This window comes from Podarcis liolepis, assembly GCF_965112155.1.
Source record: "Podarcis liolepis genome assembly, chromosome: 12".
NCBI lineage: Eukaryota > Metazoa > Chordata > Lepidosauria > Squamata > Lacertidae > Podarcis > Podarcis liolepis.
The window spans coordinates 24,244,783-24,272,580 of NC_139563.1; the positions used below are offsets into that span (position 1 = coordinate 24,244,783).

Below are 27,798 nucleotides of genomic sequence, written 5' to 3' on the forward strand. Positions count from 1 at the left end.
TACGCCCGCCCGGACATTACGTGCGAAACCTCATTTCCTCTTTTCTTTCGAGCGGCGCCATATGAGGGGCGCGAGAGCCGAGCCTTTTCTGTTGGCATTGGTTCAACCAGGCGCCGGAAGTGACTAGTATCGTTGCGGTCTTGCGCCGCTTCCCTTTGGACGAGGAAGGGGCAGGGCGGGGCCGCGAGAGTGATGTCATCCTCCGCCCCGGACGTGAGGGAGGCGTTGTTTTCCCACGCCCGTGATGAATAGTTTTCCTCTTTCAGAAGGTTCCTGACAGGGACAGCCGGTTTTTTCCACACGGAGTTAGATTTTTATATATGGACTGATACGAATATCAGTGGCTTAAAGTCGATTTTCACTTCTGACTTCCGTTGCAGATTGTTAGAGGAGTATCTCCATAGAAATGCGAAGATACTCGCATGGAGAATAGTGGCGGTCAAAGGCTATTTTCATTATTATTTTTTAAAGTTCGGACTGTAATCTACTGAGTCTCCACGAGGGCTCAGTTGTGCAAGTAAACTCCCCTGCCCACGCCACGCCCAACTCAGCACTTTGAAGTCAGCATATTTGATTATGTAGAAAAGGTGTAGGTAGCCATGTAGAAGCTCCTGAAGCCACAGTAGTAATAAGGTTTAATAGAGTGCTAGGTCCTAATAATTGGCATCCTGCGGAGGAAGACATTTGAGCTTTTATAGTGTAATTTGCTCCTAATTACACATGTAGACAATAATCAATCTGCAATTAGAGAATTATGGGATAACCAGCCTCATATAACATGGTTAAGTTTAATTAATACATGAAGGGGTTAATGCCATACAGTAAGCTGCCCTGCCAAGTTTAGCTAGGTCACTCCCTCTCACCTTGGGTGGGGGGTAATCAATGCCTTTGTTTGCCTTCTGTCTACCAGAGAAACTTAGTGTGTGAAGAGGCTAAGGTAGTTGCTACATCTTAGCTGCATGGCTCTTACAAACCATTGTTGTGTTCCTGTACCAATAATTTAGGAAAATTCACCACTGTAACTGAGGCAAGTTGTACTGCCTATGTTTTCTGACTGATGTATGGAAATCACATGAACCTGACCTTTGGAGAGTTTGTAAGTAAACCATTCCTAAATGTGTAGATTTTTCTATGCTGAGGGAAAAGGGAAACGTTGGAAGGAACTCGCAAGGGCATATTTTAAATGGGTTTATTTCAACGCTTTACTTTGCTGCATGCTTTGTGATTTTAAATCTCATCAAAGAGCACTTGGCCTCAAACTTGGATCTTAGCATTCAGGAAGTATCTTTTTAACCTATTTTTCCTTGCCAACCATTTAAGAATGACCCCAGAAAGCTTATAGTAGGAGGGAAATGTGATTATTTCTCTCTTCACCAAGTATTAATAGAATCAGGATTATTGCAGAGGCATCAACAAGTGTAATAACTATATAGATTATCAATATTGTTGACAGCACAAGTTTATGCATGTTTATTTGCAAGTAAATCCCACTGTGTTCAGTGGGTTTTACTCCCAAGTAAATGTGCATGGGATTGTGGCATAGGGCCATTACCCTGGGATTCATCTTCTCTGGCGATCACTCGTAGCTGCGTTAGATTGTCTTCCATGAACACGGTCTTAACACTCACCCCGTAAGTGATTGTGGAGGCCAATTCTGGATCCACATGTACTTCCACAGTGGGGACATAGCTTTCTTGGGAGTTGATCACGGTGACGGTTTGCCAAACATGCCTTCCTCTTAATATGTTTCTCTCTTTCATCCTGAGTTTGAGCATCTTCAAAGCTCATGACACATTTGGTAAAGGCTGTTCTCCAATTGGAGCGCTCGCAGGCCAGTGATTCCCAATTGTCGGTGTTTATAAAACATTTTTAAAGATTTGCCTTGAGAGAGTCTTTAAACCACTTTTGTTGACCACCAGCATTACGCTTTCAATTTTTAAGTTCAGAATAGAGTAGTTGCTTTGGAAAACGATAATCAGGCATCCAAACATGACCAGTCCCACAAAGTTGATGTTGCAGAATCATTGCTTTGACCCTGGTGTTCTTTGCTTCTTCCAGTACACTGGCATTAGTTCAACTGTCTTCCGAAGCGATATGTAACATTTTTCGAAGACACTGTTGATGGAATCTTTTGAGGCGTTGGAGATGGCATTTATACGTGGTTCATGTTTCACAAGCATACAGTAAGGTGTAGCACAGTGGCTTTGTAAACAAGCATTTTGCTTTCCCTGTGAATGTGCTGGTCCTGAAACACACTGCAGAAAGCTGCACTTGCAGAGCTCAGGCGAGGCTGGATTTTGGCTTCATTCGGCCCTTGTGGAAAGATAACTGCCCAGGTAGGAGAAGTGATTGACTCTTTCCAACATTACACAATTGAGTTGGATTTGTGGCGCTGCAGAGGGGTTTTTTGTGCTTGTTGGTGCAGTACTTTGGTTTTTTGGATGTTGAGCGATAGGCCAAACCTTTTGTAAGCTTCTGCGAAGATATTTAGGATAGCTTGGAGGTCATCCTCTCAGTGTGCACACACATTGTCCTCAGCATATTGAATCTCTTATGTTAGAAGTTATGGTAGCTTTACTCTTTGCTTTCAGCCTACTCAGATTAAAGAGCTTTCCATCGGATAGATTTGATTTCTACTCCAGTGGAGGGTTTCCTTTCAACAAAGTGTAGGATCATGGTGATGAAAATAAGAGTTGGGGCAATAACACAACCCTGTTTAACGCCTGATCCCACGGAATGAATCACTTTGAGAGCCATCGTTATTTGCGATTGTTGCTGTCATTTTATCATGGAGGAGCTGAAGGATGTTCACAATTTAGCTGGGCAGCTGATTTTCAAGAGGGCAGTCCACAGGGCATTGCGATTTACCGTGTCAATGGCCTTTGTCGTGTTAATAAATGCCATATACAGAAAAATAAAGTGAGATGAGCGCCGCAACCTCAGAATTGGTCACGACTGGACGTAATGGTCAGGGGTCCCTTTACCTTTTGTAGCTATTATGAGCTTCTTGGTTATTTTGTTTTTGAATGTTTTGCTGTTTGCTGTAAAATATTTTGAATCCATGTATATTCATTAGGTCTGGAGAGAAGGCAGAAATATGCTGCAACTATGTTGATAATACATGCTCAGCCCAGGTGGAGTGAGTGGAGCTGGAAAACAGTGAGTGGAGCTGGAAAACACACTATCAAAAAACCCCCACAAAAATGGCACAGATCCACATTTCCTGCGAAATCTGTAGCCCTCCAGATGTTGACTATAACTCTTCTAAGCTTTGACCCTTGACAAAAATGGTTGTTGATGATATAAGTCGACTGCAACCTCTCCGGAGCCACCAGCAGGCTTTCCATCCCACCTTACAATGCAGTTTCCTGGATAGGTCACTGGCAAGGGGCACACAGCCCTCCTGTGACAAAGGCTCAAGTACCATCCTGGAAGGAAATGATAAGCAGGGGTGGGGGTGGGGCGCACCACGTGTTGCAGCACATTTCTGAATTCAATAGGGCTCTGAGCATATGCAGAGTGCATGCCCCTGGCAGCAAAATAACCACTGGCCTCCCTTCTAGAGATCTTCACATGAGCATTTCAAACCGGACATGAATTCTAATCCGCTGCTATTTTGTGCCTCGAGGGGCGGCTTGTTGGCCGGTCTTCGATGCGATTCGTACACCCGCAGATTGTGAGCTGGGGTGGGGAGTTGAAATGAAAAGCACCCCTCTTTTGGTTTTATTATTTTTGCGGGGGGGGGGGGACTCCCAACCCCGCAATAGTTACGAGTCTTTGGCTACTGCCTCCCTCGTTCCCCTCCCCGCCTGGTAACCACATCCTCCCCCGTGGGCGCCCACGTTCTGGAGCGAAAGCTTCATTACCCTGAACGGAGCTTACTCCCGAGGAACCCGAAAGAACTGCAGTTTCGTGCTCTGGGGAGGGGGGCCCTCCCCAAGTAGAAGGAGGGAGGGAGGCGGGGCTGGGCTAGGACGGGGCGGCATTTCCTATCGCCTCCCCGGATGAGGGCAGGAGGGAGGCCGAAGGCAGGGACTGGGCGCGGCATTGCTCGGGCGCTGGGGTAGGCAAAGGGGCGCGGGAGGACGACAGCAATGAGGGCCCCCGGGGTGGCGGACCCCGGTGCCTCAGCCCCAGCCCGGGGAGAAGAGGGGAAGCCACGGCCCCGTGTTCAATCCCCGCCAGGGTCGCTCTCGGCGCCCGGCAGCAGGTGGCGCCCCATCCGAGGCAGCCGCGACGTAGGCGGGCTCTGCTTTTCGGCTCCTGAGGGGAAAAGGGAGCCCTTTGCAAATGGCCTCCCTCGAGGACACACGCACACCCCTTTTAAAACGGGTGGAAAGAGGTGTGAGGCGAAGTAGACACGGGACCGAATTTAACATGCACTCCAAAGCCCCCCCTCCCCGTTTCAAATCGGATTATAATGTCGCCACGCCTGTTTTGCACCGACTAGAGGCGAATTAGGGGCTCAAATTTGCGTGAAGCAAATAGAGCAGCGGCATTTTCCAGTAAAGTGCAGGGTGTCTAGGCGTTTTGGGTAATGTCATGTGAACACAGGTGAAAAATCCAGCAATTTAAATCCAGCGAGTGCGCTACAGTAAATGGAAATGTGGACACAGCCGAAAAAGTTCGCGATTAGTAACTGCTCACTCCTGGACGAGTCTGGCCCCCCGAGTATTTCCATGCCAATCCAAGAGGAAAAAAGATGGATGCAGTGATAAGATTATTGGCAGGCCATTTTTAAAAATGGGCTTGGAATCTTGGCCTTGTTCCTCATGCTTCCTTCATACTAACTGTTGTACACGACCGTTTAGCTTATTTAGTGCCACTCATTCTCATAGAATATTAAATTATTGCTTCAATAATCATTACATTACATAATTTATGATACAACCAGATGCAACATATAGCAGACAAAATGCAGCTTATTACTGCTATAAACCATCATTCACTTTGGGAATGGCACTGTTTGGCTGAATGTTAAAGTTGGTGAATTGACGATGTCTACTTATGTCTTGCCTTAATTTTTTTTCATATTCTATGACAATGTAGGAGAAAAAGATTATAAATGAAGCTTTTTAATCTGAATTTGTTTGGTTTTGAATTGTTCATGTGAAAATGATTTTCTTTCTCCAGATGTGTTCCAAAAAGAATAGGAGACAGTAAAGACTATGTCTGTTTTCCCCAAAATCTCATTGAGGGCAAAGGTTGAAGAGTACCTGAGGGCTACGTTTAAAAACGATGAGGTAAATACCGTAAAGCGAGTCCAAGGAAGGAGATGTTTGGAAGAGGTACACAAGTGTGTGTGTGTGATTGCTGCTGTCAGGAATACTTTTAGTTCCAGCTAAGGTAGCTGCTCAGATGAGACCTGTCATTTACAGTGGTACCTCAGGTTAAGTACTTAATTCGTTCCGGAGGTCCGTACTTAACCTGAAACTGTTCTTAACCTGAAGACCACTTTAGCTAATGGGGCCTCCTGCTGCCACCGCGCCGCCGGAGCACGATTTCTGTTCTCATCCTGAAGCAAAGTTCTTAACCTGAAGCACTATTTCTGGGTTAGCAGAGTCTGTAACCTGAAGCATATGTAACCCGAGGTACCACTGTATTTATTTTTTAAAATTTAATGAGGCACACTTTCTCTCTTATTTCGGTATGTCCGAGTTAAAAGATTTGGGGTGGATTTCTGACCCCCACCACTGTTTGACGGAGCTTAACGGAGCCACTGATGGAGCCCTGTTGCACACGCCAGCTAGAATGCAATGTGGGTGGAGGCAGCACGTGGATTACCGTGATGACAGTTGGGCTGGTTTGGGATCCAGTGGATCCTAGGTCAGCTCAGGCCCTCCCTGGAATTCCCCTTTGAGGACTGTCCACCAGCAGAGATTCTGTTGGTGGCACTTACATTTTCCTTCACATTTGGTTGACAGAAGAGAGAGAGCTCCATGCCACTCTGCGGGCAGAGACTGGCAGAGCTCAGTGGAGGTATACTTCTGCTGAATCTGCCCTCCCAGTCCAGCACAAAGGGAAGTTTGGTTAATCTTTTTGGCAAAAAAATATATTCACAATAAATGCTTTTTTAAATCATTCATCCCATCCACAGAAGATTGTGGTGGGTAACAATCTTAACAAAATAGATTTTTTGAACAAAACAGAAGATAATCATGCTTGCTTATTTCCATTAAATTCTTCCCCATTTAGGCTGTTGCTCATCAGTTGGTTAAGAATGTGTACTTTAATTTATAGCAAATCCTACATGGATTTACTTTTATCTTAGTACACATGTTTAGATTGCCATTTTACCCTAATGCAGCCTGTAAGAGGTATCATGCTTAATTTTTGTTACGCAGTACGTGAACAAGTCAAGTGTCCTCCTAGGCTTGCATACCCTTTCCTCTTCCAACATGACGGAGGGGAGGAGTTTGGAGGCTTCTGCTTTTGGTTAACCACAGATTGTCATGTCATCCATACATACCAACAAATTGTGATTAACCCTAATTCTGGTTGGTTCTAAACAAGCAAACTTCAAACCATGGTTTCTGAAGCTTGCTTAGTTAAACCAACTGTATTTAATGTTAACCACAGTAACCATAGTTAAAAGTGGAAATTTCTGAACTTCTACCACTTTGAGAGGGTAAAGGGGGGCAGAGTGTATACACCTGGGAAGAGGCTAGACTTACTCACACCTATCTAAAGCATAGTTTAGTGTGATTCTATCCAATCCTGATATACCGTGGCTTAACTGGCTTGTGCCTTGAGTTTGAATCAACAATTCTGTACTCCTGGGATTATAGTATAAGCCACTATTTTTGCTGATCTAATGTATTTTCTTCTCTTTTGTAAGCTCCTAACTGCTTTGGGTGCAGTGGAAGCCGAACGGAAATATGAATCTCTGTTAAATAATTTATCCCATCCACCAGCTTTCACAACTGTTCGAGTGAACACCCACCTGGCATCTGTGGACGATGTAAGAGGTCTGCTTTCTGAAGAGATCCACAAGGTCTGTGTAGTGTCTTCTTACTACTTGTCTTGCCATCAGTTAATTCACTAAAAGTGGTGCAACTTAGATTCTGTGTAGCAGGACATTATGAAATGCTGTAATATTTTTTCCTGCCTAGGAAGATCCAAGTGCCCCCTGTCCTCCTGCAAATAAGTAGCTTGATTGTTTGGAATTTAGAGGCAGCTTATGCATGGCAAGAGCAGGGTTACATTAGTATGGAGCCCATGCTAAAGCTTTTCTTGCCATGCCAGCTTTTAATGAGCAGGGAGTTTTTCATGCAGGGAAGCAGCAAATTAAGGGGGGGGGGGAAATGCAAACATGATTTCCTTCACGTTCAGTCTGCGGGTTTTTCTTTTTCTCTGTGTTTGATTTGGATCTGTGCCAGTTTCTAAGTGCACCCATGAACGAAGATGCAAGGCAGCACGCTTTTTCTGTAGTCACTAATAATAATAGAAATGGATGGGTTGGTCATACCTGTATAAGGAAGAGTAACTAAAAACGATAACTCTGTATTTTTTAATTCTGAAATAAAGTCCATCACTGCTGTAACTATCTTGATTCATTAGCACTATGGCTATATTAGAGAGTCCATAATGTATTGTGACCTTAAACATTTCTGTCTAATGGAAATATTAGTGTATTTTTTTAAAAACTGTTTTAAATTGTTTAACTTGCCCTGAAACAACATGATGAAGGATGGTAAGAAACCTAGTAAGTAAATAATGACAAATAAATAATGTCAATGAATAAAATGGCTATAAAACACTCAGGTCCTTTTCATTAACCAAAACTAAGAAATACACTTTTTTCTTCTTCCATATGTAGCAGTACACAAGTCTTCCTGTTCCGGTTCTTCGGCATCCAAAACTTCCTGACATCTTACTTATTCCTGTTATTGGGCCCAGGTCTGTGTATTTTAGAATTTTAATTTTAATGGAGTTTATCTGTATTTCATCTTCTGACGGCTCATAGACTGATTTGGAGCATGGAAACATATGTGCTAGAGCAAATATTTAGAACTGGCATATTGGTCATTGTAAAATTGATAATGTTTTGCAGCAGAAGCCTAATCATGGGCTCATCCACATTTACCTTTTGCCCCTCCTTCTCTAGGCACAGGTCCATGCTTTAAAACTTCTACATCCAAGCACTGCCGCTTTCCCCAGGAAAACCCACTCCATAACACTGAATCAGAACAAGCAGTGATTTGGGTTCTCCATGTATTGCCGTTTGCTCTGATCCAGTGGGTTGGGTTTTTGGGGTTTTTTTGTTATAGTGCTTGGACATGGAGCTTTGTAGCATGGACCTGTGCCGCAAAAGGAAGTCTCGATGAGCCCCATGTCTGCTCGGAGGTAAATCACATCAAATTCATTGGTGTGTCTTCTTGAAAAATGGAGTTAGGATTTCAGCCTTCCTTGCAATGCAATCCAGCTTAGCCAACTAACTCTACGGCTGCAGCAGGTACTAAGGTAAAGGTACCCCTGACCATTAGGTCCAGTCGTGACTGACTCTGGGGTTGCAGCGCTCATCTTGCTTTATTGGCCTAGGGAGCCGGCGTACAGCTCATGTGGCTGCCGACCTTCTGATCGGCAAATCCTAGGCTCTGTGGTTTAACCCACAGCGCCACCCGCGTCCCTGCAGCAGATACTGCAGCTCGCCAAAAAGGTGGACAGTAGTAGTATTAGAAAGGCAGCTGAGAACAGCAGATGTGAATTATAATTGTGCTGATTGGTTTTTCTTAACTCTCTCCTTCCCCTGCCCCCAGCAGAAAGGATGTACAAAAGTTGACAAATGAAGTTATTGTTGGTGCACAGTGTGGGAATGCGGTGCTTCGAGGAGCACACGTCTATGCTCCAGGAATCATATCTGCTTCAAAATGTATGTAACACCCCCCCCTCCACGCTTCCTTATCTTGAAGACTGATGGAAAATAATACTTTGTAGTTGATAGCAGCTACCCTTTTTAAGTGTTAATATCTCTTCAAATATCCAATACTAGATTGTTTAGAACTGTAGTTTGTGAATGTAAGATTGAATGCAAGTTGCAGCCATTGTCTTATTTCCCTACCATCCTTTGTTTTGAAATTCTGTAAAAAGGATTCTGTAAAAGAGTAGATGCTACTACTAAATTGGCAGATTTGCACTATAAGAGAGTCATGTTCCAGTTGAGGAAGTTTATAAGTTATGTAATCAGTATTTAAAGAAGTTGTTAAGAAATGCATTTCCTAACAAACTTGATTATCCTGTCCTATGGTTTTGGTAAGAAAGGACAAAATCAGGAAACCAGACATTTACCACTGCATCTATTTCATTCCCTGCCTCAGACTCTGTTGTCCCTAAGCTTTAGTAACTTGAGTATTAACTATTCTTCCTTGTAGATTAGATGCTTTAAAAAGTTACAGAAGAAATTGCCAAGTATGCATGCGGAATAGCCATTACTGAAGTTGTTCCAGAGCTACTCTTGACCTGAACAGATTCTTGTAAATAGTCGGGGCTCAAGTATGTGGCCTGCTTGAAGTCCCTAGTGAGTTCTTGTGCCAAATAAAATATTATTTGAAATGTTCTCCCTTTCTTTCCTTAGTCATGAAAGCTGGAGATACTGTTTCAGTATACTCTGATATTGAAGGGAAGTGTAAAAGAGGGGCCAAAGAATTTCTCGGAAGCAAAGTTTTCATCGGAAATGGGATTTCTGAACTGAGCCGAAATGAAATCTTTAATTCTACTGGCCCACTGAAGTAAGTCAGAAATTGTAATAAAGTTTGAGAATAATATGTATGTGTTATACTTTCTGGATGCCCCATGATCATATTATAAAGTACCATAGAATGGGTAAAAAGATTGAGGCCTGTGCACTCCACACTGGAAACTGCATGGGGTTGAGTATCATCTCCCAGGCACCACCTTCTAGGGCAGTGGTTCTCAAAGTATTTTTCTCTGGGCCACACTTTCAGAATAAAAATTCGCTCATGCCACTGATTTTTTTATTGATAAGAAATACATTGGGAATCAAGAAGAAACAAGTCCTAGTAGTGGTCAGTTTCTAACATAGGACACAGCTACTGCTCAGTTGGTAGAGCATGAGACACTTAATCTCAGAGTCATGGATTCGAGCCCCAGCTTGGGCAGAAAGCGTCCTGCATTGCAGGGGGTTGGACTAGTGACCTTTGTGGCCCCTTCCAACTCTACAATTCTATTTAACATCCACATGAAGCCGCTGAGTGGTGCCATCTTCCAAATTTGTGTCTTTGTAAGTCAGGTTGTATAACTGCAATAATTTGAGACCACCTTTACATTTTTATCCTAAGAACTGAACCACCACATTAGCTTTGAAATCAGATGACAACTAGTCCACATACAAGAGAGGCAACTAAACATTAAACCAAGATTACAGAGAGAGAAAGTTAGAAATTTATGCTGAGTTTATAGTACAGTGGTACCTCGGGTTACAGATGCTTCAGGTTACGTGTTTTCTGGTTGTGCACTGTGCCAAACCCGGAAGTACCAGAACGGGTTACTTCCGGGTTTCAGCGCTCACGCAGAAGCGCTAAATTGTGCTTTGCGCATGCACAGACGTGGCGCTGGGGTTTGCAAATGTGCCTCCCGCACGGATCACGTTTGCAACCCAAGGTTCCACTGTATATCTTGCAAATTTTCAATTTTCCCTTCTTTCTTGTGTTTATGAAAGTCAGATCAGAATCTGTTTAATTACTGGCCAATATTATATTGAAGTGTCGGATCTTTTATTAAAAGATTATTAGTATAATACAGTTTTAGAAATTCAGATCAGGATTTTTTTCCCCTTACCGGTGTGCATTGTGCCTTTCAGAGGGATGGGAATAAAAATGACAGAACCAATTTACCTTAGTCCTTCATTTGACAAAATGTTATCGAGTTATCTGTTTTTACAGGTAAGTCATATTAAAAATAACTATAGTTTTCTGAATTCTGAGGTCACAACCCTTTCTGTTGCATTCTAAGCCCCATTGAACACAGTTGGACTTCACATGTAAGCAAATAAGCTATTTTGGGGGAAATTAAATTAAAATAGCGATTTTCCCTATGTGTTTATGCTCTGTAAGTATTTTATATCTGACAAGCTAGGCATGGACTGTTTTCACTGTGCTGTGAAGTGAAATGTTACCTAATTCTGTTTTTTGATTGCCTTTGGCAAGATATCAATAAATGATATGGACAGCTTCATCTGTAGTTCAATTTAGATGTAATAGGGCGATAGTGGACTTCAGTGGGTCTGAACAAGAGGTGATTCAAAACTTCTTTTGAGAAGTGCTTTGGCTTTGAAATGGCTTAGAAAGAACAAAAGATTTACAAAAATCTTACTTCCCTCACATTTTATGCCACTAGCGCATGCTCATATGATCCTGGTGGTGGTGATTGTGCTGACGGCCAATGGGTCCTAATAGCATTGTGTTGACAGTCCCAGCTCCTGCTAGGTGCAGTTTTCTTCCATGCTTCCCTCTCAGCAAATACCAAAGTGGGGGGGGGGGTGTCCAGAAGCATTGGTTCCTGCTCCCACCCTTTCTGTTTTAGCCTCACTTTTGCATCTGCTAGGGAAGAATTTGAATTTGCATTGAAGAAAAATGGTGCCCGTCCGCAATGTGGAGCATGATTGATGCCTCTGGTAAGTCGTCCCCCACCTCCCATTTCACAGCTTGTGAACATAGTGACAAAGTTTGGAGGGGATTTCATTTCAACATAAGCCTTGAATCCAGTCCCTGAGCTGACACACAACTCTGCAGATCTGTGTTGTTTCATCTTGTTGATCTAAAGTGGTCAATGCATCCAAAGCAGAGGTCTTTATTTATATATTGTTTCCAATAAGGAAAGCTCTGCAATAAGAAACCTTGGTTTGATTTTGTTACGTTTCCCAAGAAAGGCCTGTGTGTGTGTGTGTGTGTGTGTAGGTGCCGCCAAGTTGAATTTGCATTTTGCTTTGAAGACAAATTTAGCCTGTCATGAAACAAGAAATTACCTTCTGTTTTATCTACCATTGCACTTTGTGGCTCTGGATTTCCACCATCCACGTTTCCAGTATTATTTCAACTATAGAACACAAACCAGTGTTTCACTCCGTCTCCAAAACATTTGTTGACTTTTCTCCCATATTGGAAGCAAAAGCATGTTAGCTTGTTCTGCTGCAGCTTTGCACTAGTTTTTAACTAGAAGATTTAAGGGGCACATGTATGCTCATCACTTGTAGCATTCGGTGAGAAGTTGAATGTATATGAATAAGTGATCACAGATGACCATCTCAGACAGAGTTTTATACCTCCTGGTCAAATCATACACAATACACATAATTTAGCTGAAAGTGTCATCATCTTGTACTGGCCCCCTGTGTATCCTATTTTCCATGCTTCACCAATTGATTTATAATGCAAGAACACTTCAGCATATACATGTAAGCTCATGTAGCTGAGAAACAGATACTGCCTGATTACTGAGAGTGTGGAAAAAATATATTGATGAACACTGTGTTGTTAATGTTGTGTACCATTAAGCCAATATTATTGATTGATGTTTTCACCATGTATGTTATTAGGTAATATGTGTTTTTGCCCATAGGCACCAGCAGTTTCTTCTGTATATATGTTTTAATGGAGAATTAATGTACTTATTTGTGTTTATATATGTGATCTAGCTGTGTATATATAACAGTCAGTCTTTAAATATGTAATATATAATCTATTGGCTGTGCAATCCTGTGCATTTCTACTTGGAAGTATAACTTGCTTGGGCTTACTCCCAGGTAAACGCGTATTGTCTTGATGTTTTTGAAGGGATGACACAAGTAGGTTGTGTGTGGGGAAAAAGCGATCTGCAATATAGTGAAGTGCATTTAAAAAGTACATGGTCCGAATCTGTAGGACAATTTGGGACACAAATGTAAACGCACAATTAATGTAAAATTAGACAAGTTATATTATCTTATACATTTGGTGATTTGGTGACTTACTATGCCCTTGCCCCAGAGGAAATGCTGTTCCAAGCAGGTAGCGTAAGTTTTGTGCTATAGGCTACTTTGCTGCAGCCTGTACTGGGGTTGAAGCTCCATCTTGTGTGTCCTAACTTCTATGCCATGGGAAGTGAAACCTTCAAGCATCTTGTCACATACATGGGGGACTGGGCTGCTGGAAGTGTAGAGTCTTACACTGCAGTTCAGCTGTGCACTGTGCTGCTCCTATGGATTCTAGATCCAGGCATTCATAGGCACTGAGCACTGTCATTGGTTGGTAGCTTCATACATGAGTCTCTCTCCTGTACAAGGGCTCTAAATAAACCTTGCCCTTTGCACATGTTCAGTAGGGTGAGCAGAAGTGTATCCCATTAAGCAGAAATCTTTTAAGTTCTGTTTTTGAAATTTAGGAGATACAATGAAGTAGTGAGACATAATACATACAGTGGTACCTCGGGTTAAGAACTTAATTAGTTCTGGAGGCCTGTTCTTAACCTGAAACTGTTCTTAACCTGAAGCACCACTTTAGCTATTGGGGCCTCCTGCTGCTGCTGCGCCGCCACTGCACGATTTCTGTTCTCATCCTGAAGCAAAGTTCTTAACCTGAGGTAATATTTCTGGATTAGCAGAGTCTGTAACCTGAAGCGTATGTAACCTGAAGCGTATGTAACCCGAGGCACCACTGTACTTTTAAATAAATCTTAACACGGTGCAAGTTTACAAGTTTGCTAGAATTTTCCCCAAACACAAGAACCAAAACACTTTGTTTTGGAATTGAAGATTTTTAAATACGTTCCACAAGTCTCCCTGGGTCATTCCACGCCAAATCACCTGGTGCCATGTGCTCTCACGTCTCAGATTTTGTTCAAAAAATTTTCATGTGTAGATAACTATGAGATAACCTCAAATTAATTTAAATAATAATAATAATAATAATAATAATAATAATAATAATAATAATTTTTATTTATACCCCGCCCTCCCCAGCCAAGGCCGGGCTCAGAGCGGCTTACAAGCAATAATAAAAACAAGTTAAATGATTACAACTTAAAAACAAAATTAAAAATACAACATTAAAATATTGAAACATTAAAATATTAAAATGTAGCCTCATCGCAGGAGGAGAAGGAAAAGAATAAAGAAAGAGAGGGAGGGAGGGAATCAAATTGGCTCCAAGCCAAAGGCCAGGCGGAACAACTCTGTCTTACAGGCCCTGCGGAAAGAAATCAGATCCTGCAGGGCCCTGGTCTCATGAGGCAGAGCGTTCCACCAGACCGGAGCCAGAGTTGAAAAGGCCCTGGCTCTGGTTGAAGCCAATCTAACTTCCTTAGGGCCTGGCACCACTAGGGTGTTGCTATTTATGGACCTTGAGGCTCTCCGTGGGGCATACCGGGAGAGGCGGTCCCGTAGGTACAAGGGTCCTAGGCCGTGAAGGGTTTTAAAGGTCAAAAGCAGCACCTTAAATCTGATCCTGTACTCCACTGGGAGCCAGTGCAGCTTGAAAAGCACTGGGTGAATATGCTCCCATGGCAGAGAAATGCATGGGAAACAAAATAGCTTTGCAGAAGTGGTTTACACAATAAAATGAACAAGGGTTCCAAGCCATATTTTGTTTTTATTAAATAATTAATAAAACTTAATTTTAAAATATGTTATAACCACAAATACACCCTTATTATTTTTAAAACATAGCAAGTTCATGGTTAGCCCATTCCACAAAAAAAGTATGATGTATGTGTTAGTTGTGGTTTATGTGCTATGGCTTATCAAACCTACCAAGGTAGAAAATGACTAACATTCACTTTGGTCAGTGTCCCTTTTCTGTGGCACTTAATACCATTTTTATACCTTATTTTGAAAGAGATCAAAGTTAGCTTGATTTTGATACCAAAATAAGCCCACTTGGTTGAAAAATAAGCGGTACAAGAGGTTTTTTTTCCTAAACTGACGCGGAAATTGCATTAGCCTAAATCATGCGAAAATCGAAATTTTTCTCCTGCGCCCAATTTTGGACCATAAAATCTTTAAAAATTAATTTGAGGTTATCTTGTAAGTATGTACACATAAAAGATTTTGAACAAAATCTGAGGTGTAAGAGCACGGTTGAGTATTAAAATCAGGTGATTTAGCGTGGAATGACCCACCTAGTAAGTGTTTAGCATTGCTGCCTCAATCAGTTTGGTTGATTATAATGTATTGGCTTCTAAGAAATACCATTTTCTGTCAAAATAGGTATTCCTTTCTCATGTTTATAGTTGCTACAATCAATCATGCTGTGAATGTTTTGAACACTGCTTACAGAATTAGAACACACACATGCACAATTTTGCTGTTTAGTGGAAGAAACAAACAATAGAATTAGTTTTAAGTAAGATATTCCTGTGTTGGTCATCATTGAAGCAAACCTAGTTTTTTTCTCTTCCATTACTAGAATTTGCCCTCTTCAGTTGTGAGTTATGTTTTAAATCCTCAGCCAGGACAGAGAATTTTGGACATGTGTGCTGCTCCCGGGGGGAAAACAACCCATCTCGCAACATTAATGTGTGATGAGGTAAGTGAAGTCACTGAGCATTTTCTGTCTCAGTGAGGAAAGTTTGACCTGTGCTTCATTAGCATGGCTTGTTTCACTCGTTTGCTGAGATCCACAGATAACTCAAAGTAGCACACCATTAATATTTGAACACACTGCTGATTTACTGGCTGATTTTTGCAGCATAGCAGAATTGCTGAACCAAAGATAAATCTTTCTGGCTTACCTATCACAACATATTTCGAACAAATAGATTTCATTTTGGTGGACATGTGATAGATTTTTTAAAAAAAGTAGAAAAGTCTTGCGAGAAATAATACAATACAAATTAATTTGGGCTATTTTTAGTGCAGAAGCTTGGTTTTTAAAATTCATTTAAACTTCAGTACTTTTCATGATGTAAAAACAAAGTGATTCAAATGAAAGTACTGAGTAACCAAACTGTCAACATGACATTATGGCCCACCATTTTCAATAAGATCAAATAATGAGTTAATCATGAGTGCTTTAGGATCTGCTATATTCTGTGACTTTTGAGTTATTAAATTGCATGGAGTAGTTTAGCAGCTTGTGCCTTTTGGAAATTGGCAGGAGCTAATCTAAAGGGACAATTTCTGCTGTAAAGAGAAGGAAGGGACTTTAGATCTCTTAGAGGCACCCGTCTTTCCTAACTTGGGGAGCACAAAACCTCTTTCCTTCATTCTTTTTCAATTACCCCCATCTCCAGTCATCTCTCTTTGCCTCTGACAGTTGGGCCACCCCTTTTCACACTTTCTCATTGGTATTCAGGATTTTTTTGTTTCATTTTAAAGAAATGTATACGCTGCTCTTTAGCCATACACTCTCAGGGCAGCTGAGAGGACCGAGGAACTTCTCAGAAGACTATATTGTTTCTCTGAGCAGAATTGACCTATCTAGCCTTATTGACAAAAGTCATCACCTCTATCTGGAAATTACACACATCCCTAGAGGCAGCATCTTACTTTATCAGTCAGCAGATGAAGAGCAGCTCTTTTTGTGCGCCCAATCAAAGTGAAATGCCCCGATATGTCAGAGAGTCTTTTGCCCAGACATAGGGAAGGTATCCCAATGGTCCACAGCTCCATTTCCATTTTACATCTGCAGTTGTGGCAGTGGATGTACTAGACCAGGCACGTCCAACTTCCAAGAGACTGTGATCTACTCCCACTATTAAAGAAACTGGAAGATTTTTTAATAAACTTTTTTTAGCTGGAACCCATTGGATTGACCAGAGGCTTCATCAAAGTTGTTGAGATTTTTTGGGGAAGGATTGACCAGAGTTGTTGAGGTTTTGGGGGTGAGGATGAGCCAATGTTGCTGAGGTTTTTTCTTTGGCGGGGGGAGGGGCCATCAGGATCCCACAAACGACCAGGATCAACCAAGGAAACCCAGCAATCGGCCTGTAGATCACAATCAGCTGGTTGGACATGCCTGTACTAGAGTGATGTCTCGCCTTTGTAGTGCATTGGCTGACAGCCATCAAATTGCAGCTTAATCCAGACAAAACTAAGCTGCTGTCAGTGGGTGGTTCCCTGAACCGGATGGGTGGGACTGTTGGAAAACAAGCCTTAACAGGAGAGATTAGCCCCTCTCCCTGTTCCCTGAGCTTGTTTACCGGTGACCTCCCCGGCTGGCTTCCCCGCAAGTCCAGGGTAGATTTTGTTTGCAGCTGCGATGTTCTCATATTGTAACATCGACATGGCCTGTTATGGGTGGGGTTACACATCCTCTAAGATTGCTACATCCTGGCACACTCACTATGGGCCTGCTCATCAAACCATGAAATAAAATAGATGTGCTAGCTTGAGGTGCAAGGAAACAGGGTTCAAGGAGAGGAGCTGTCCCCTAGTGCAGCAGTCAAAAAGCTTGCTTTCTGCCTTTTTACCATCTGACTTTTGGCTTCTTATGGGGTCCCAAAGAAGCCTTCTTGACATAGTTGTATCACGCTCACTGAAGTGTTCAGCTTTTTGGTAGTCAATAAATTAAGAATCTGAGCAGGAAATATGGAAGTCCATATTGCATTTTTGCAGAATTTTGCATGGCTGCATGTTAAATTAGTGTACAGTGGTACCTCAGGTTAAGTACTTAATTCGTTCCAGAGGTCTATTCTTAATCTGAAGCACCACTTTAGCTAATGGGGCCTCCTGCTTCTGCCACGCCACTGGAGCACAATTTTTGTTCTCACCCTGAAGCAAAATTCTTAACCTGAGGTACTATTTCTAGGTTAGCGGAGTCTGTAACCTGAAGCATTTGTAACCTGAAGCGTATGTAACCCGAGGTACCACTGTATTTTTGCATGCCATTTAGCTCTAGTAGTTTACTAAAATGCTTATATTTTGGCTGGAGGAAACATAGGGCAAAGAGTACTAAGTATATAGAAAATTTACGAGACATTTTATCTTGCAAGAAACTGTTTGAGTAAGTTTTAGTATGTATGAAACAAAAATTACTCCTTTGAGAAATTTGGAATAAGGTAGTATGCATTTAGATGAATCATATTTCAACTGAAAAGGGATTGTATAGAAAATGTCAAGTAGGTTGGGAACTTTGAGTGGGCTGTAGCCTGATGTGCTTCCAGTTGTGACCTGTGCATTCTTTAGCAGGGAAACTTTGTTACGGCTAGCCATGTGTTGTGTACAGAAGAGCCATGCAATTTGTGATATGTGACAGCCTCCTTGACATAATCATATTTTGCTTACTGAACTGTTCAGTTTTTCATTATGGAGAAATTGCTGGCATGTACAAGTTATTCATGAGGTACAGCCTGGAAGTTTTAAAGAAACAACCATTTTCGTACTGGAAAGTGTTTATGTGTGGTGTTGTTTGTTTCCATCAATTTGATTTAGTTTTAATGGACACATGTTTGCTAAGTCAGCATGTCCCATAAACATTTTAGTTAGCAGTTTGTACTATTTAAAAGATACCTTAGGAGGCTGTTATAAAAAAAATAAAACAAAAGCAACAACCTCAAGATTTAAGCAATTGGAAGGGGCTGGAGCTGACTACATTATGCAATGTTCTCCTGGAATATGCCATTCCCGTACAAAGAAGGCTTTATGTGTAATGTGCAGATTGAATGGTAACTGCTTGGTCAAGCAGAGCAGTGATTAAAGAAAGAATTAGAAACCTGTGGCCCTCTAGATGTTGCTGGATTACACGATCTCCCATGGCAGTGGGGGCTGATAGGAGTTGGGAGGGCAACAGCTGACTGTTTCAGTGGGTGGAATTGTTATTACTACAGGTGCCATATAATACCCATTGCGCTTTTGTAAGAACCCTTTGGAACTCCCTGCCTGTTGATATCAAGCAGGCACTTTCACTGTACAGTGGTACCTCAGGTTAAGTACTTAATTCATTCCAGAGGTCCGTTCTTAACCTGAAACTGTTCTTAACCTGAAGCACCACTTTAGTTAATGGGGCCTCCTGCTGCCACGCCACCGGAGCACGATTTCTGTTCTCAACCTGAAGCAAAGTTCTTAACCTGAAGCACTATTTCTGGGTTAGCAGAGTCTGTAACCTGAAGCGTATGTAACCTGAAGCATATGTAACCCAAGGTACCACTGTACTCTTTTCAGTGCATGCTAAAAACATTCTTCTTTAGACAAGCCCACTCGGATGCTTAGAACGTTGAGGTGATTTAATCTGTTTTATAGTATTTTAAGTTTTGTATATTTTAAAGTATAGTCGTGAAGTTTTTCCTCAGTGTTACTGTTTTAACTTTTTGTAAACTCCTTTGAGGGTTTTTCATTTCCATTTTTCCATTTTTTTTCTTTTTTACAATTGAGTGGTATATAGGTTTATGAAACAAATAAGTAATAAATTCCTACCCTTTTGATTTCCAACATGTTTTTCAGGGAGAAGTAATTGCCCTGGACAAGACTGCAGAAAAAGTGAAAAAGATAAAGCAAAATGCTGCGTTACTGAAGTTAAATTGCATTAAAGCATTTTGTTATGATGGTACTAAGGCACTTGCCATTGGCAAAGGAGAGGACAGGCAAGGTAATATTATTTTTCTTTTGGGTGTTCTTGTTCTAGTTGTGTTTTCTGAGGAGGATCAGGATTTTTATGGTAATCCTTAAGACCCTGTTGTGACTAGGCTACTATTGCTTTAGTGTAATTTGGATGTTGGTTAATATCGACTTGCCATTTTATCCAGATCCTTTAAACCTCAAAACCCTATATAACTTATAAATGGCTGGTAATTTGCGGCATCTTTCATAAGTGCAAGTGAGGTAGCAGTTGGCAGGTCAGGTTTGTTTTTGGTGGGTCTTTGCACACAAATTCAGTCTTCACTCAACATCAGCAATACATATTTGAGGAAACTGTCATGTGCAGCAACAAAATGTGACTCAGATCTTTCAGTCAGAAAGTAGGAGGGAAAGGACATTTTGCTTTCTATATCCAAATATAATGGTGATTTATCAGCAGTTATAAAGACTTTGAAACCAAGGCCAGTATGACTGTATTTGCAGTTTATACCAATTTAGCTGTGTTAAGCTGACGTCAAGCTCATGCTATTTAAATAAATTCTTTTGTGACATTTCCCCAAACAATAGCAAAGTTAAGTATGCAACATAAATTGGCTATAGTTTTTTTAACTGATCATGTTCCTCTTGGCAGAAGGACCTCCATTTTTACCAGAATCATTTGACAGAATACTTCTCGATGCTCCATGTAGTGGCATGGGGCAGAGGCCAAATATGGTGTATTCCTGGTCTTTAAAGGAAGTGACTTCTTACCAGCCCTTGCAGCGCAAGCTCTTCAGAGTGGTATGTATTTTGCCATAAAAACTACCAAAGAATAAGTAACCTGACCCTTGGGTCATCACTTCAAACACATTCTTGCGTTTAAGCAATGCTTCATTGAGAATTCTTACATGCATTACTGTCTCCTCATTAGGCCTGGTGATATCTGGTTTCAGCATCACAATATATCACACTAGCTAAATATGATGATATCTCAATATATCACAATATATATCTGTAGCGGTGGAGGGCCTTGCTGGGCCTCCCCGCAGTGGCAGAGCGTGCGCTGTGTTTCCTCACAACAGCCGAGAGCCTTGAGGAGGCTCCCTGTGGTGGTGGAGGGACTTAAAATCTAAGGAAGTAGATTTAATAAAAATATTAAATAAACTTCCACATAATATATATAATAACTTTCATATAATATATTTAACATATTTTCAACTAATTTAAGAGTTGTTCAAGTGATTAACTAGTCAAGTTGTATCTGCTCCCCCACTCAGAGGTTTGAGTGGAATCTATGCATGCATAAGCACCACTGAGTTCAACTAAACTTACTTCTACTTTCCTGTGAGTAAGCTTAATTGAGTTCAGTAGGGCTTGCTTGTGAGTAGACCTGCAGTTGCTTGCACTGCTTATTGAAAAACACCCTCCCCATCATTCTCACGCAGTACCCAACCTTCCATAAGGAAGCCAGCTAAATCTTCTTCCCTCCATCCCCTCCTCCACAGAAGGCCCCCCACCAAAAGCCCTCATCCCACAATCTCTCCCTTTTTTAATATGGAGGAAAGCTATTTAGGGGGAACCACCAACACAAACACCACCAGAAAATAAAATAAAAATCTCCTCCTCTTTTTTTCACCAGTGGGGGTGAGTGTGAGGGAAGAAAGAAGTGTTTTCCAGTTCTTTGTTTACTTTGGGGCTGGATCTTTGATTGTCTAGCCATGGGGGGTTTCTCCTGGATTGTTAGGAGGCTCTGCATAATTAGCTGAGCTTTAAGTGTGAAGCTTTATGGTTAGGAGGAAGGAGGGAGAGAGCAAACAAAGCAAGAGAGAAGGTGCCTGTAAAGTATGTGTTCATCTGAGCTACCTCCTGGGAAGCTGTCAAGTCTCCACCTTTTGTTCATTGGTATATTTCCTTGTTGAGACACTTTCCAAGATGTTATTTCAATACAGGTATTCAACAATACAGCGATTTGTTGCACAGCCCTACTCCTCATTCGAAGCACCTCAAAAGCTTCCTCTGCTTTGTCCTTATATACTGAATTAAAAGGAAAGCTTTCATCAGTTGCATAGTCTTAGTCTGCAATCCTGGCTTCCCTTCATCAAGGAGGAACTCCAGCTTACTAGCCAGCCCCAGCCCCTTCCAAGTACTTAAATCTTGTGTTGAAACCCACTCTGTGGATTTTGTAGTTTTAAATAGCAGCTTCTTAATGTATCTTTTAAATTCAATCCAGTTCCTTGGAGGTGGGGAATGGGAGTGATTCATAGTTCTGTAGGGTTCTACAATAAATTATTGGGGTTGCCTGCGTATTTGCGAGCTATGATCCCTCTGCAAAAAAAAAAAAAAAAAAAAAAGGAAAAGGAATTGACCCATTAGCTCACAGCCTTGTCTTATTAGTACAAGGGAGGCAAGGGAGCACACGCTTACACTGTAGAAGTTGGCACTCGGCCATCCTTTCTTGAGCACACCCAGTTCATGGCACATGCAAAAGTTCAGCTGGTTGGGGTTGCGCTGAGCTCCATTGTTCTCGAACCAATAGCAACATTGGAATAGATGTGTAACAAGGCTAAATCAAGCTCCCTATCTAAAACACATTGTTGTTATCCTGGTGGCAGAGCCTATGGTGATGTGGAGGCAAACCATGCAGAAAGGCCAATCAACTCTAAAGCTGGAAGACAATATCTTTTGAACATAAATAGATCTAGTTAAATTTAGCACAGGCATTCACCTTTGTTGGTAAAGATTCAGTTGATAAGATATGTCTTTTCTAACCCTTTCTCTTTTAAAATAAAAGGGGTAGTGCATAATTTCTTCAGTATAGTCAGAGATGTTTGAGAATCACTGAGGGGTAGTTTACTTATCTGTTTGGCTTGCTAGTCTGCCCCATCTGTAGGGCTTGGGCATGATATTACTTAAACGTGCATAGAATAGTCCCCCACCCTCAAACATCAAATAGAATGGCACCCTTGATAAAATTTCAAATTCACTGAAAGTGTAACCCTGGCTACCGAAATCCATCTTGGATGCTAAGCTCTTGTATTGACAGAAGTAAGGAGGATTCATTTCTGTTGAATTGACAAAGTTAGCGAATCTAGTGGGAAGATGGCTTTGTGCCCTATTTGCCTTGTCCCAAGACATCTTTAATATCACTGCTGTGCTCAGATGGAGGTTGGGAACATCAACAATCATGATTTATTCAGCTGTGTTCCCTTGTGTATTGGAATCTGCTGAGCCAAAAAGAAGAGAAGTTTCAGTCGTGTCCTAGAACCCTTCAAATGTTTGTTTAAACAAGGCCAGCTTTTGTATATGCATTCCACTTTTCCTAAAGGAGAGGCTTCTTTGGAAGTGTTTGTTTACCTTCTGATAATATCTGCTAAAAGATATTGTGTCTTTGTGGGACTGAAAACATCAAAGGTGTAAGATCTTAATTGTTAGATTTTTATCAACCATGTGTACTGGCCACATAGATTGACCCTTGCTTGTTAACTTGCCACTCTAGGCTAGTTGCCTATAATATTTGTCTGCAGGATACAGGGGAGGCAGTGCAGTGGAGGACAGTACACACTGGTACACACACAAAGCTCACGACACAAAGGCAGCTTGAAACAACATCATGAGAAGTTGTCCTTGGTCCTTTCAAAATGAATATGGACTGTAATTCTGCATTCTAAAAGTACGTTTGCTTGAGAAATGATGGTATTCTAAAAATGAGAGTATTGTTTCCTTAGGCAGTGCAGCTGCTGAAGCCAGGGGGCATCCTGGTATACAGTACCTGCACAATTACGCTTTCTGAAAATGAGGAGCAAGTTGCCTGGGCACTGGAGACCTTCCCATGCCTTCAGCTTCAGTCACAGGTAAGAACATGTTGTTGTTGTTGTTGTTGTTGTTGTTGTTGTTTTTTTTTTTTTTTTAAAATTGCATCTTTCTCACTAGGATATGACATTGCATGCTTGCTGACAGTTAAAAACAACAACCCTGTCTTCTACTTGCTGCCACTCTGAGCTCTGCTCAGCTTCCTATGCTCACTCTGCTGTGGCTACTTCGGCAGCACATAGACTGAAATTGGAATGATACAGAGAAGATTAGCATGGCCCCTGCAAAAGGATGACACAGAAATTAACGAAGCATTCCATATTCTGAAACACCTCAATGCGCCCAAATACACACACACACCACCCGGAACATGCACAGCATCCTCAGCGGGTGGGGGGAGCCCCAAAGCTTTGGCATTCTTGTACTCAGGATAGCTCAATCGGTAGAGAACACGAGATTCAGGGTCGTGGATTCGAGCATCACATTGGGCAAAGGATTCCTGCATTGCAGGAGGTTGGACTAGATGACCCTCATGGTCCCTTCCAGCTGTGCAGTTCTATGATTATTTTATGCTTTTAGGTTTCCCCATCCTCCCTGACATGCACACAAAACCAGCCATTCCTTTCCAAAGCTTCCAGTTCATCAGACAGGGAAGCAGAGACTTCATTTGAGACCTCTCCCCAAAACCTAGCCTTCCATGCCATCTTAAGAATGGTCATTGCCTGTCCCCATTTCTGTCCCAGTACTCTTACTAAAAGTGATTTCTAAGATCCCGCCAACAGTTAAGAGGTCTTTTCCCAGTGAGGTAACTTCCCTGATCATAATGCAAGCTGCACCTCAAGTTCTTTACACCTGCTGGTACAGAATCAGACTCCTATGAGCTGGCAGAGGTTGCCAGGAAGGCCAGAACCCGCAGCAGCACCATGTGGCCTGCTCAACATTTTTCTGTCTCTGAGCATTTGTTTTCCCCCTACAAAGGGCACAGGGAGGAGGAGCAGATGGACACAGAATACGCCTGCATTGACTTATCTGAGTCTGGGCACTGCTGATCCTGCAGGGAGAGAGGGTTGGGGAAACATCTGTGTGGATGAGCTTCTGTGACTCTGTTGCCCTTCCCTGTGCAGGGTTCAGCAGGCTGTGCCAGTGCTTTATGAGTTGGCAGCTGTTTGGGAATCATTAACTAATGTAAATGTTAGTATCTAATACGTTTGTAATACATGCCTACCAAAACACTGCATCAGATATGACACAAAACTCTGAAAAGTTGTGTATTCAGAAGGCATCAGATAATTGTGTGACTTTGAGTTTAATTAGTTGCACTTCGCTTCTCCCAGACCTTCACTAACAGTGGCTAAAGGGATTAGGTTTTAATCTTGCAGGATTAAATGGCTGAGACAGCCTCTAATTTGATAGTGGGTTTTGTGTATTTTTTGTAATCATGCTTGTCTTATTGTATGTCTACAGAAAATGCTGATGCACTGTTATGGTTGTTTGTTACATTTGAAATTCCAGGGCATAACATATTAAAGTAATTCAATGCCATCCTTAGATGTAAAGACTAGAAGAAGCACTTGATGAACTGAACTGTTTGGTATGAGGCTTTCTTTGGTTAAACCTTTAACAGCATTAAGTGTCTTACTACATTTCTCTGAGGAAGGAGACATGTAAAAGAAGCACACATAAATCGGGGTTTCCATTTACGAGGTCCCTAAATCTGTTATATATATGATCTGCCTGATTATGCAAAAATCTGCTGTATTTGTGTGTATCTCATTGGCACCATGTGCTGGAGCCAGAAAAAGACTTTCATAGGCTGCCCCCCCATTCATTCCTTTTAAGTATTTTACAAAGAAGCATCCTTCCTTGAATACAAAGCTAAAGGGGGAGCTCTCTCTATTACCCAGGGGCTTGGACTCCTCCCAGCAATAGGCAGTGGCAGGGAAAGATCACAGGCCTTTGGTCTGTTGGAGCTTGATGCTAGAGCCCTGAGGTCCTGCTGCTGACCATTCTCAAGGATATTTCATCCTTCCTGGCCACCCTGCAAGGTTTTTGGGGTGTACAAGTATATGCAACAATTACTATTAAGTGAAGCTCCACCCACTGTTACAGTGCAGTCCTATACAGGTCTATTCAGAAGTGAGGCCCACTGAATTCAGTGAGACTTATTCCCACGTAATCGTATATGCATACGATTGCAGCTTGAGTCTCAACACGTTCTTGTCAGTAGTATCAGGATTTACTTGCCCTCGGGTCCTGGGAAAGCCCACCCCTGTTGGGTAGCAAAATAGTGTGATTATCTCAATATTTTCAGTACTGTAACACCTGCACATCCATGTTCAGCCTTCCATCACTGATTTGCTGCTGACACAACATGGCAACTCAAGCATAAATTAGATTGCATATGATGTTCATTTTTTAAAAAGTGGTGTTTTGTTAGTGTAAATTTCATCAGTGTTAACTGATAATGAGCAAATTATTCTGCTGCTTCCTTAGTCTGAGCCTTTCTACAAATATATTTCCTTCCAGAGGAATGTAGCAAGGCAAACTCCAGGACAGTTTAGATTGCAGTAAAAGTACTCCAAGGATGTGCCTACGGTGGTAGATTTAGAGGCACTGACCCTTGTGAATACTGGCTTTCATTTTCGGGTAAATAAATAATGAACTGCAGAGCAATTAAGCCCATTTGTTTTATTTTCCTCTCTAAAAGGAGCCCCATATTGGAGGAGAAGGCATGATGGGAGCTGGGCTGTCACCTGAGCAGTTGAAAAAGCTGCAGAGGTTTGATCCATCTGAAGCAGTTTTGCAGGGAATGGATTTTAATTCACTGCAAGAATTCAGATACGAAGATTTGATAAGCATGGCAAATAAGGACTGCATAGGATTTTTTATTGCAAAATTTATAAAAGTACCGTGAAAATCATGGCTTTAGAAGTCAACATAAAAAGCACCCTTTCTATTAACATTTGGAGCATTCTGAACTGTACCTTCATGCTGCTGCAATGTTGCCAAGCCAACGGACTGACGACACCGTTGCCATAGCAGCAGCAAAATCTGCCAGCTGTTTCCTTTGGGAGAGATCCACAGGTTGGAGAAACAAGTCTGAGGGAAGGGGCAGCTTCAATTTGTAAAGCTCCATTTGGTTTTATATTAGCAGTAGGTCACTGATTCTAGAAACATGCTTGTTTTTCAGTTTGTCTAAAAGATTTATTTATTTTTTTAGAAAAAAAGCTGCAATTATGTACAGTAGAAAATCTGCTTTCAAAGTATTTTATCAGTAATTAAATACACTGTCACATGTTGTAAAACCTTATCCGAACTCTCAAATTGCTGTTTTTGAAAAACAATTTTATATTATTAAATGGCATTTCTTACAAAACAATATTAATCTTTTAAGTGATATTGTACATCTTGGTGCTTTAAATTATTAATCCATGCCTTCTAAGCAGATATCTTTCAAGGCCTAATCTTATTTTCCTTGTATCTTGACTTTCTAGCAGCATTCTAACATTCTGTTTCCGGCGAATGCAGATTTGTGAACTCCAAGATCAGCTGTCCCATATTTTATTTTGAGACTGATGTAAAGAAATATTATTAAGCTAACAGACCAAAAATTCCTTCAAGCGTCACCATCATCTTTGGCCCTAGAAGGAGTGGCAACTCAGAATCTTATCATTCACATTGCTTTTTATATTGTCTCATTTTTATTTTTATTTTAAATAGCTTTTGCATCCTAGAAATGCTTCTATTGTAATATGTTTGTGATTTATAGATTTGCGTATTCCACTGCATTTCAGGAACCAACAAGTGGATACTCAATTCCAGCAGTAATTATTATTATTATTTAATTATATACCACTTACTAGAACAAATGCCACCAAGCAGTTTAGAATGATGTAATATATATGGAATGGGGAATGTTGAGTGGTTAATGTGCATAACTGGACAGTGTACAGATGCACCAGGCATCAGGGAGAATGTGCACATAATTCATCCATGAAGAGGGAATAGTGCACATTTTACAGGCAATATGCATAATCTCCAGAGGAACTTGGGAAATGCATATATATCTACAGAATCCTGTACGTCCTCTGGTCATTATGTATAATCTCCAAGATCATTGGGAGGGGGGATATATCTGACCTTTGTTTTGTACGTTCTGCAGGCAGCAAGCACATTCTCTGGTCAGTATGCATAGTCCTATCTCTTGTTTGCAAGAGTGTAATCCGTCTCCTCTGCCCTTCTGTTGGTCCACTGACTAATCATGGCCCACAACAGATCTTCCTATTGATCAGCTGGTTAGCAGCAGGAAGAAGGGATCCATCTTTAATAATAATAATAATAATAATAATAATAATAATAATAAAATTTTATTTATATCCCGCCCTCCCCAGCCGAAGCCGGGCTCAGGGCGGCTAACAACAATAAAACAGTACAAAAGTACAACACAAACAACACTCTAAAATCATTCATTATAAAATTAATTCAAATCAAGCCACTGGCAA

The 27,798-nt window shown here is 41.4% G+C and overlaps 1 protein-coding gene across 24 annotated transcripts; it reads left to right on the top strand.

The window, feature by feature from the left end:
• Positions 1–9: 9 nt before the first annotated feature.
• Positions 10–26,675, top strand: NSUN6 (NOP2/Sun RNA methyltransferase 6). 24 transcript variants are annotated; one of them, XM_083467547.1, is made up of 15 exons: positions 10–517; positions 1,005–1,096; positions 2,059–2,336; positions 5,134–5,243; positions 6,839–6,994; positions 7,820–7,899; positions 8,760–8,872; positions 9,575–9,728; positions 10,820–10,901; positions 15,399–15,518; positions 19,373–19,517; positions 20,139–20,287; positions 23,212–23,337; positions 25,421–25,468; positions 26,004–26,675. In XM_083467547.1, the coding sequence occupies exons 4-15, from the start codon at positions 5,169–5,171 to the stop codon at positions 26,208–26,210; spliced, it is 1,455 nt and encodes a 484-aa protein (XP_083323673.1). In that variant the 5' UTR covers positions 10–517; positions 1,005–1,096; positions 2,059–2,336; positions 5,134–5,168; the 3' UTR covers positions 26,211–26,675. The 24 variants fall into 24 exon arrangements, 22 of the variants coding, with proteins under 22 accessions (XP_083323673.1, XP_083323656.1, XP_083323672.1 ...); XR_014517571.1 differs by having other exon boundaries at positions 10–1,096; positions 25,201–25,468; XM_083467530.1 differs by having other exon boundaries at positions 10–1,096.
• The last annotated feature ends 1,123 nt before the right edge of the window (positions 26,676–27,798 follow it).

Coding starts and splice junctions, on each gene's coding strand:
- NSUN6 (XM_083467530.1), top strand. CDS start 5,169: ATGTCTGTTTTCCCCAAAATCTCATTGAGGGCAAAGGTTGAAGAGTAC. Junction 5,244..6,838: donor CTACGTTTAAAAACGATGAG/GTAAATACCGTA, acceptor CTCTTTTGTAAG/CTCCTAACTGCTTTGGGTGC. Junction 20,288..23,211: donor AGCGCAAGCTCTTCAGAGTG/GTATGTATTTTG, acceptor TTGTTTCCTTAG/GCAGTGCAGCTGCTGAAGCC.